The sequence below is a fragment of the Salmo trutta genome, chromosome 17 (genome assembly GCF_901001165.1).
Source record: "Salmo trutta chromosome 17, fSalTru1.1, whole genome shotgun sequence".
Lineage (NCBI taxonomy): Eukaryota > Metazoa > Chordata > Actinopteri > Salmoniformes > Salmonidae > Salmo > Salmo trutta.
This window is the reverse complement of record NC_042973.1, coordinates 23,852,689-23,864,103: the sequence shown is the minus strand read 5'-3', so window position 1 is coordinate 23,864,103 and position 11,415 is coordinate 23,852,689. Positions and strand designations below refer to the sequence as shown.

The 11,415-nt window shown below is 41.7% G+C and overlaps 1 protein-coding gene across 4 annotated transcripts in view; it reads left to right on the top strand.

Annotated features, from left to right (window-relative positions):
• Positions 1-400: 400 nt before the first annotated feature.
• LOC115151915 (PQ-loop repeat-containing protein 1) overlaps positions 401-11,415 on the top strand; it is a 102,531-nt gene continuing 91,516 nt past the window's right edge. For 2 of the 4 annotated variants that reach the window (XM_029696258.1, XM_029696261.1), the window contains exons 1-3: positions 727-968; positions 3,635-3,930; positions 4,240-4,373. In XM_029696258.1, coding sequence (XP_029552118.1) covers positions 3,722-3,930; positions 4,240-4,373 — 343 coding nt within the window. In that variant the 5' untranslated portion in view covers positions 727-968; positions 3,635-3,721. Of the gene's footprint in view, positions 429-726; positions 969-3,634; positions 3,931-4,239; positions 4,374-11,415 lie in introns of those variants that run through there. The other 2 variants (XM_029696260.1, XM_029696259.1) reach the window with 2 other exon arrangements.

The following is an 11,415-nucleotide window of genomic DNA, read 5'->3' as shown; positions in this document are numbered from 1 at the left end:
GAACGTTTAGTTTTTTTGGTATGCAGAGCCTCGATTTGGCTATATTCGATGATTTTAATCCCGCAGTTTTCATAGTCTCGTAAACCCGACCCTATGCAAAGTGCTAGCATTGATACATTGTGGGAGGCAACAAGTCTGTCTGTGGACAGCGGTGGAAAAAGTACCCAATTGTCATACTTGAGTAAAAGTAAAGATACATTAATATAAAAAAGTGAAAGTCACCCAGTAAAATACTAATTGAGTAAAATTTAAAAATAATTCGATTTTAAATATACTTAATTATAAAAGTAAATGTAATTGCAAAAATATACTTAAGTATCAAAAGTAAAAAATAATTTCAAACGATTTCTATATCTCAGACATAATTTACAAATTAAGCATGTGTTTAGTGTGTCTACCAGATCAGAGGCAATAGGGAAGTTCTCTTGGTAAGTGTGTGAATTGGACCATTTTCTTGTCCTGTTAAACATTCAAAATGTAACGAGTACTTTTGGGTGGCAGGGGAAATGTATGGAGTCGTAAGTACTTTACACCACTGTCTAGGGAGACTATGACTTCCAGGAGTGTCCAAATTAAAACTATTTGGGAAAAAACTCAGAATTCTTAATAACTACACTGTAATGTGACAATAACAAAGACACCATATTTGAGAAACTAATCATCATTGTGTGTGTCATCATGTATGTCATGCGGTGACTCCCATATATTTCCATAGCCAATAGTAGTTGCACTGGTTGAAGAAGTCAAATTGTAAAGACTGTAGTATTACTGTAAGCAGTAGATAGATCTCGTCTATGAATAAATTGGAGCGCGTTCTTGGGGAGTAGTCAATGAATTTGCGCGTAAAGGGAAGAGGTAAATTCAAATCACCAGTGGGACACCGCAACCGCAATATAAGTACATTTTTACTCACTTTCCAGGATAATTTTGTTCAGGATATTCGAAGACCATACGCGTGACCGACCATGGTAACGTTGGTAGTGTATATAGATCCCTCTGCCTGTCCCAGGGTTTACCAAACTCGGTGCACGTTTTGGTTTTTGCCCTAGAACTACACAGCTGATTCAAATAATCAACTCATCATCAAGCAACGTTAGGGCAAAAACCAAAAAGTGCACCCCTTGGGCTCCTGAGGCTGTCGGTGCGCACGCTGCAATGTTATTGTTTTGTTTCCAATACTCTTGTATTCTTTGTCAAATTTTTATTTCACCGTTTTACACGTTTATTACCCTGTTTATTTACAGTTTAGCCTACTCTATCGCCCCGGGAATATTATCTCAAGGACAGTTTCTGCCAGGTGGTTAGTCCATGTACCAAAGGGATTTAAATTGAGATACTATTCTTAGATGGGGGGATCCATTGCTGGGAGAAGTTCTTTACTCCTCAAAACACAATCTGGGTTCTTTACTTTATATACAACCAACAAAAAGTACAGATTTTGGGCAGAAGAATTAGCAGTATTTTTGGAGTAGTTGTACTTTTTCAGTTAAAATAACCTACTCTATGTTGGGGCATGTTGTAGCCCAACCCCTTCATGCTTTGTTTACATACGTGTTTTTTTTTCTTTTGTTTTCCCCACATCATCCAAATACAGTTAGCCTAGTATAATACAGACATTGAACGACAGCCCACCTAAACTCTTTAGCCTAAAAGCATATTGTGGAGAAAACAAAGGAACATTTTCTGTTGGGTATTATTGGATAGGCTATCCAAGTTATTCACTGTAGCTTAATGTTCAGCTGAAAAAGTAATAAAAAAAAACGTTCAAGTTCTAGTGACCTTTAGTTTTAATGTGATGGATTGTTTTTCAAAGGACACTCTAGGCCAGGGTTCTTTAACTGTCACATTTCACATGCTGCTCTATGCAGTCTAATGAACTATTATATACTAGAAATGACAACACGTGTATGTTCACTGACAGACTTTGAATGTCACCAAAGTATCTATTTCCTGTGAAATGTCACCCACTCTTTCAGCATTCCCAGTTTTGTCTTTCTTTACTGCCTGCTGTCCTCCTACTAAAAGTTTCATTGAGAGGAATCCTGTGGTGGTAGAAACCATGTCATCCTGAATGACAATTAGAGCTGAGTTATGCAGAGCAAAAAATATGTCAAGGTAATTAAGTATCTCTGTTTATTGAGGAAGTGTTACTAAGCCAACTGTGAACATTCCTCCAATATGAGCCTGTGGTCTGTAGTGCTTGAATATTTCAACAGCCTTGAGTTTACCCAACACTTTTATATATTAGCAGTTACAGACACATATTGTTTTGAAAATACTTCTTGGTCAAGTTATTTTACTTGTTAAATATAATTTTGAATTGACAGCCTTCAGCTGACTACACAAATTCCTTCAAAACACACACACACACACACACACACACACACACACACACACACACACACACACACACACACACACACACACACACACACACACACACACACACACACACACACACACACACACACACTGTTCATAGAGTGTCTTGCATACCAACCTTCCAGTTTCCACACAGGAAACAATGCCCTGAAGTAACTCCTATGGGTGTGTACAATGTTGAAGTGCCTCACTGGTAATGCACGAAGGACATATTTTATTCAGCACACCCTAAAGAGCTCTTTTTACAGAAGGAGCAGTGTTACATTTCATTGTTTCAATATTCTTCCCCTGGCTGTCTAGGGGGGAAAAGTGAGACTCTGTTTTACTGTACTGCTAAAGAGTCATTTTTGAGATTGGGCCAAAGAGAGGGAAACTGGAAAAAGAAGAATGTTTCCCCCTATGTAAATACTGGCAGTTCTGTATGGACTATATTTAGAATCACTCAATATTTGGCAAAGCTTTTGCAAATATTAAGACCACGTATTGCATTTTATGTAACAGAGTAGAGGGGAGACTCGTAAGAGAAAGAGCATTATATCAACTTCATGTCTATGTTATCCCTTCCTGAATTTTCCTACCCTCCATGGAAAAAGGCAATAACTTTAATGTAGTGGTATGGATAGTAGTAATGTTCACATAGGCTAGAATAGAATACGCCAGAGCAATGTATTCAGAAAGTTGGGCCATTGCGGTTTCTGCATTCTGATGCATTTGTATGACACTACAACATTTTATGGCAGCCTTGTTAGCGACCATTAACATTACAATGGGTATATAAAGTCTAGAATGAGCATTATGGTGCATTTACATGACAACATTTTATGGCAGCAGTTGCAGCCCCCCATTAACATTGCAGGGGGAATATTTAAATAATGCAATGTAACAGAAGGAATTGGAACAATATTCACAATTCTAAAAGTTGGCCCAACTCTCTAAATGGGGTCTCTTGGGGTCTCTTTGGGGTCTCTTGCAGGTTTGAAACATTGGCATATTACTGGATGGCTATTTTGGATATCCTTAATTCAGATAGGGGTGTGAGAGAATGTTCGTGGGTAGCAAGGTGACTCGTGCTTTACGAATTGTTGTTGCGTTACGGTGATAACTGATAGTTAGTTTTAGTATTTTGCTGTAGTGGGAGATGGTGCATGTGTTGGTATCTTTAGTTTTGTAAGTATAACAGGGTGAGTTCTCTAACAAAGCATGAGAGAGGGAGCGGCAGTTAGAGTTCGTTATTTGTTTTCTATGCTTCCAGTCATGATCAGGAGTGTCTGTTTGTCTACTCCACGGTGCTGGGTGTGACTGTGAGACCAGGCTGCTATCTGTGAGGCCCTAGCTAGAGATGGACATTGAGGTGGGCATCCAGGAGGAGGACATGGAGGGCTCATGGACCCTGCTGTCGTGGCTGGCCTCCTGTGTGATGGTGTTTGGAGGGACCCTGCCCTACGTGCCTCAGTACCAGGAGATCCAGAGGAGCAGCATCACTGAGGGATTCTCCACCTGCGTCTGTCTGCTTCTGCTCATCGCCAACATCCTACGCATCTTCTTCTGGTGAGTCCAGGGTAGAGAGGGTTCACTGGGGACCGATTACATTGGGTATATGCACAGTGTATACATCCAGTGAAACTGCCAGGTGCTGTGTAGAGAAAACAGTTCAATGTAAACAGAAGAAACCTATAAATTATTGTACAGTATGCTCACATGGTGACCTAATGAAACAATTCACTTGTGAGCATACAACAGTGCAGGTTTGTTTTGTTTCCTTGAAACATGGATTGAGAAGTGGTTAGAGGAAGTGAGAAGCATTGTCTTCGCTGACATTGTAATTTGATTAACCACTGTAATGTTGTCTACCTACAGGATAGGGAAGCAGTTTGAACTGACTCTGCTCCTCCAGAGTGTCGTGATGATCATTACCATGCTGGCTATGCTCCATCTCTGCTGCAACATCCAGCACACCAACCGCGTCAGCACCAAACAGCGCCACTTCACAGGTAAGCCAACCAAACCATAAACACGCCAGGCAAATAGCCCTATTTCAATTGTATTATAATGCATGTACTTAACTTGACCACTCATCACATTTGAAAAATGAACACACAGTTAATTTTTAGTACAGTCATGGCCAAAGTTTTGAGAATGACACAAATATTAATTTTCACAAAGTTTGCTGCTTCAGTGTCTTTAGATATTTTTGTCAGATGTTACTATGGAATTTTGAAGTGTAATTACAAGCATTTCATAAGTGTCAAAGGCTTTTATTGACAATTACATGAAGTTGATGCAAAGAGTCAATATTTGCAGTGTTGACCCTTCTTTTTCAAGACCTCTGCAATCCGCCCTGGCATGCTGTCAATTCATTTCTGGGCCACATCCTGACTGATGGCAGGTCTTTCTTGCATAATCAATGCTTGGAGTTTGACAGAATTTGTGGGGTTTTGTTTGTCACCCGCCTCTTGAGGATTGACCACAAGTTCTCAATGGGATTAAGGTCTGGGGAGTTTCCTGGCCATGGACCAAAAATATCGATGTTTTGTTCCCCGAGCCACTTAGTTATCACTTTTGCCTTATGGCAAGGTGCTCCATCATGCTGGAAAAGGCATTGTTCGTCACCAAACTGTTCCTGGATGGTTGGGAGAAGTTGCTCTCGGATGATGTGTTGGTACCGTTCTTTATTCATGTCTGTGTTCTTAAGCAAAATTGTGAGTGAGCCCACTCCCTTGGCTGAGAAGCAACCCCACACATGAATGGACTCAGGATGCTTTACTGTTGGCATGACACAGGACTGATGGTAGCACTCACATTGTCTTCTCCGGACAAGCTTTATTCCGGATGCCCCAAACAATTGGAAAGGGGATTCATCAGAGAAAATGACTTTACCCCAGTCCTCAGCAGTCCAATCCCTGTACTTTTTGCAGAATATCAGTCTGTCCCTGATGTTTTTCCTGGAGAGAAGTGGCTTCTTTGCTGCCCTTCTTGACACCAGGCAATCCACCAAATGTCTTTGCCTCACTGTGCGTCACACCTGCCTGCTGCCATTCCTGAGCAAGCTCTGTACTGGTGGTGCCCCAATCCCACAGCTGAATCAACTTTAGGAGACGGTCCTGTCGCTTGCTGGACTTTCTTGGGCGCCCTGAAGCCTTCTTCACAACAATTGAACCACTCTCCTTGAAGTTCTTGATGATCCAATAAATGGTTGATTTAGGTGCAATCTTACTGGCAGCAATATCCTTGCCTGTGAAGCCCTTTTGTGCAAAGCAATGATGACGGCACGTGTTTCCTTGCAGGTAACCATGGTTGACAGGGGAAGAACAATGATTCCAAGCACCACCCTCCTTTTGAAGCTTCCAGTCTGTTATTTGAACTCAATCAGCATGACAGAGTGATCTCCAGCCTTGTCCTCGTCAACACTCACACCTGTGTTAACGAGAGAATCACTGACACGATGTCAGCTGGTCCTTTTGTTGCAGGGCTGATATGCGGTCCTGAGGTCCTTTGAGTTGAGTGATGATCTTGTGGATGTAATTATGGGGATTGGTGTATGTGAGAATAACGGGGAAATGGTGTTTGTATAGTGTCACTGGGCTTTCACATACAAGAGATAATTTCAGCTCTGGGTGTGAGAGTGTGTGTGGCCAGTGACAGGGGGTCTGCTCTATGTGTGTGTGTGTGTGTGTGAGTGAGTGAGTGAGTGAGTGAGTGAGTGAGTGAGTGAGTGAGTGAGAGAGAGAATTTATGGATAATTGTGTTTTCACAGAACTACAGGTTGATTAAATCTCTTTCATTGCATTTACAGAGCCAATCTTAGGTCAGCTTTTTATTAGTCTGACTGGGAACAAAATTAAATCTTGTAATATTACGATATTTCAAAGAGTGTGTTGTGTGTTATTAGATCCCTAACTCCTCGGCTCTAATAATGTATCTGTCATGTTGATTGATTAGTGAATAGATGCTAAGTTATTCATGCTGTAGATATCGGTGAGTTATTGTGGGTTTGTTTGTATATATGTATGTGTGTATGTGTGCTATGTACCCATGCACGAGTCTGAGATTGTGTTATACTGTAGATAATCCTTGTTTGGGCATAGGATATGTGTGAGAGAGACTGTGGTCTTGTTGTCTGCTGAGACACTGAGTTCCGGACTGATTCTGTTGTCCCCTGTTGGGAGCTGGAGAGTCCTCAGTCCATCTTTACTCACATCGATTGTCAGTACTGTATGATAGGAGCTCAGCAACCAAACCATTAGAGAACTCTGAACTGTTTTGAGTGCCCTTAATCACCCTGCCACAGACACTACAGGACAACAGATCGTCACTCCAGGCCTTTTATTTCTGCTGAAGGGCAGGTCAGCTGTCTGATTTCAGAGGGGATGGCGGGGTGTGACGGTCCAGGCTCAGAATAGACCTAACTTCCTCCCCAATCATTACTTTACTGTCCTTACCTCAGGAACATCCTGCTCTATGACAGCCAGCACAGAAGCACTTGTCCCCATCTAACCCTACCACATACTTACACAACACAACTACACACACATGCACACACAGCAGTAAACTTCCACAACCACACACACATGCACAAACAACAATAAATGCTCACAACCACACACCCATGCACAAACAACAATAAACGTTCACAACCACACATACATGCACAAACAATAATAAACATTCACAACCATAAACACACATGCCGACAAGTACCAGTTTTCGGATAACATTTAGCTTCCTTTATTAGAGATTGTCTGAGGTCAGTAAGTAGTATATGGGGGGATTAAAATACATAGATATGCTATTGTGACCTTTTACCAACTTAGTTTTTTCATGCTGCATGCTGCATAGAGCACAGAAGATGCATAGAGGATCTTTCAGGAATGACAAACTAGGAAGTGTGAGGCTCACTGTTCTGATGGAGGGGGGAATAGATGGAATGAAATTAGCATTTCTCCTCGCCCTAAAGAAAGGTTGATGTGGTCTATTGTCATTGAAAGTCAACATCATGTCTAGAGTGGCAAAAGGTGATTCACATTCTCTCCACAGTTTACCTCAGAAAGTTCATGGGCCTCATAATGTTTCCCGTTATAAATCAGACTTCTTAAAACTGTGCACACATGAATGAGCATTATAACTTTGCCTGAAAAACACCCATCATTCACCTTTTATAGTGCCAATAACGCCCTTATTTGCTGTATACATTGGAAGTATTGGAATTAGGCCAAGACAATATCAAAAGGAAATAGCAATGCTTGGCAAACTTGATCAGATGTCTTTGGAGGTGTTGGCAGAATGTTTCCTTTTGCAGTGACATTTGCTGTATCTGACAGTTTCGGAAAGACCAAAATACCTAGATCAAAATATTTGAAATAGTTTATCTAATTATTACTGTTTAATGGGTCCAATTAAATGAAAGATGGGACAAATGGTTGTCGGCCTGTAACTTGTTGTCGGCCTGTAGGCTATTTTGTGACACAAGCAGCCTATGAAACTATCACAGTCAGAAAAGGTGAGAGATTTATTCTGCAATGATCATGGAAATGAAATAAATAGTAGGAAATATATGCGTATTTCTATTTTAGAATGCAAAGATAAGAAACATTTATTTTCTCGCTCTTATCACTAATGGCAAATGTTTGCATATTGTTATTATATTTACACTATCGGTGAAATGTCTTGATGACAGCTTTGCACACTCTTGGCATTCTCTCAACCAGCTTCACCTGGAATGATTTTCCAAAAGTATTGAAGGAGTTCCCACATATGCTGAGCACTTGTTGGCTGCTTTTCCTTCACCCTGCGGTCCGACTCATCCCAAACCATCACAAGTTGATTGAGATCGGGAGATTGTGGAGGCCAGGTCATTTGATGCAGCACTCCATCACTCTCCTTCTTGGTAAAATAGCCCTTACACAGCCTGGAGGTGTGTTGGGTCATTGTCCTGTTGAAAAACAAGTCCCACTAAGCCCAAACCAGATGGGAAGGCGTATCGCTGCAGAATGCTGTGGTAGCCGTGCTGGTTAAGTGTGCCTTGAATTCTAAATAAATCACAGTCAGTGTCACCAGCAAAGCACCATAACACATCCTCCATGCTTTAAGGTGGGAAAAACACATGCGGAGATCATCCGTTCACCCACACCGCTTGTCACAAAGACACGGCTGTAAGGAACAAAAATCTCCAATTTGGACTCCAGACCAAAGGACACATTTCCACCGGTCTAATGTCCATTGCTTGTGTTTCTTGGCCCAAGCAAGCCTTTTCTTCTTATTGGTGTCCTTTAGTAGTGGTTTCTTTGCAGCAATTCGACTATGAAAGCCTGAATCACACAGTCTCCTCTGAACAGTTGATGTTGAGATGTGTCTGTTACTTGAACTCCTTGAAACATTTATTAGGGCTGCAATTTCTGAGGCTGGAAATTCTAATGAACTTATCCTCTGCAGCAAACTAACTCTGGGTCTTCCTTTCCTGTGGCGGTCCTCATGAGAGACAGTTTGATCATAGCGCTTGATGTTTTTTGCAACTGCACTTGAAGAAACTTTCAAAGTTCTTGAAATGTTCTGTATTGACTGACCTTCATGTCATAAAGTAATGATGGACTGTCATTTCTCTTTGCTTATTTTAGCTGTTCTTGCCATAATATGGACTTGGTCTTTTACCAAATAGGGCTATCTTCTGAATACCCCCCTACCTTGTCACAACACAACTGATTGGCTCAAACACATTAAGAAGGTAAGAAATTCCCCAAATTAACTTTTAAGAAGGCACACCTGTTAATTCAAATGCATTCCAGGTGACTACCTCATGAAGCTGGTTGAGAGAATGCCAAGAGTATGCGAAGCTGTCATCAAGGTAAAGGATGGCTATTTGAAGAATCTGTAGTCAATGAACAGCATTCTCACATAGGTGTTCCTTTTGTCCAGGTGGGAAAAGGCAGTGTGGAATGCGATTGAGATTGCGTCATCTGTGGATCTGTTGGGGCGGTATGCGAATTAGAGTGGTTCTAGGATGTCCTGGAGGATGCTGTTGCTGTGAGCTATGACCAGCCTTTCAAAGCACTTCATGGCTACCGATGTGAGTGCTACGGGGAGGTAATCATTTAGTCAGGTGACCTTTGCTTTCTTGGGCATAGGGACTATGGTGGTCTGCTTGAAACATGTAGGTATTACAGACTCGGTCAGGGAGAGGTTGAAAATGTCAGTGAAGACACTTACTAGTTGGTCCGCAAATGCTTTGAGTACACGTCCTGGTAATCCGTCTGGCCCCGCGGCTTTGTGAATGCTGACCTGTTTAAAGGTCTTACTCACATTGGCTACCGAGAGCGTTATCACACAGTCATCCAAAACAGCTAGTGCTCTCATGCATGCTCCAGTGTTGCTTGCCTCGAAGCGAGCATAAAAAGCATTTATCTCGTCTGGTAGGCTCGTGTCACTGGGCAGCTCACGACTGGATTTCCCTTTGTAGACTGTAATAGTTTTCAAGCCCTGCCACATTCGACGAGCGTCAGAGCCTGCTGTAATAGGATTCAATCTTAATCCTCTATTGACGCTTTGCTTATTTGATGGTTTGTCTGAGGGCATACCGCAATTTCTTATAAGCGTCCGGATTAGTGTCCCGCTCCTTGAAAGTGGCAGCTCTAGCCTTTAGCTCGATGTGGATGTTGCCTGTAATCCATGGCTTCTGGTTGGGATATGTGGGGACGACGTTGTCGATGCACTTATTGATGAAGGTGGTATACTCCTGAGGTGGTATACTCCTCAATGCCATTGGATGAATCCTGGAACATATTCCAGTTTGTGCTAGCAAAACAGTCCTGTAGCATAGCATCCGCGTCATCTGACCACTTCCGTATTAAGCGAGTCACTGGTACTTCCTGCTTTAGTTTTTGCTTGTAAGCAGGAATCAGGAGGATATAATTATGGTCAGATTTGCCAAATGGATGGCAGGGGAGAGCTTTGTATGCATCTCTGTGTGTGGATTAAAGGTGGTCTAGAATTTTTTTCCCCTCTCGTTGCACATGTGACATGCTGGTAAAAATATGGTAAAACTGATTTAAGTTTGCCTGCATTAAAGTCCTCGGCCACTAGAAGCGCCACTTCTGGATGAGCATTTTCTTGTTTGCTTATGGCCTTATAGAGTTGGTTGAGTGTGGTCTTAGTGCCAGCATCGGTCTGTGGTGGTAAATAGATGGCTACGAATAATATGGATGAGAACTCTCTTGGTAGATAGTGTGGTCTACAGATTATCATAAAGTACTCTACCTCAGGCGAGCAATACCTCGAGACCTCTTTAACATTAGACATCGCACACCAGCTGTTATTGACAAATAGACACACACCCCCACCCCTCGTCTTAGCTTCTCTGTTCTGCCGGTGCATGGTAAATCGCAGCAGCTCTATATTATCAGTGTCGCCGTTCAGCCACGACTCTGTAAAACATAAGATATTACAGTTTTTAATGTCCCGTTTGTAGCATAATCTTAATCGAAGGTCATCAATTTTATTATCCAATGATTGCACGTTAGACAGTAGGACGGATGGCAGTGGGAGTTTACTCGCTCGCCTACGGATTCTCAGAAGGCAGCCCAAACTGCGCACCCTTTTCCTCCGCCTTTTCTTCACGCAAATGACGGGGATTTGAGCCTGTTCCCGGGAAAGCAGTATATCCTACTCGTTACTCGTTAAAGGAAAAATCTTCTTCCAGTTCGCGGTGAGTAGTCGCTTTTCTGATGTGCAGAAGTTATTTTTGGTCGTAATAGACGGTAGCAGCAACATTATGTACAAAATAAGTTACAAATAAAGCAAACAAACTAACAAAATTGCACTGTTGGTTAGGACCGTCTTACATGATTCCACATGTGTTATTTCATAGTTTTGATGTCTTCACTATTATTCTTAAGTTAGGAAATAGTAAAAATAAATAAAAACCCTTGAATGAGTAGGTGTTCTAAAACTTTTGACCGGTAGTGTAGCTAGGCTACCTGTTATTGTGTTATAAATAAGAGTGTCATAAATTCCCCATTTTCACTAGGCTACTACTTTTGTCTT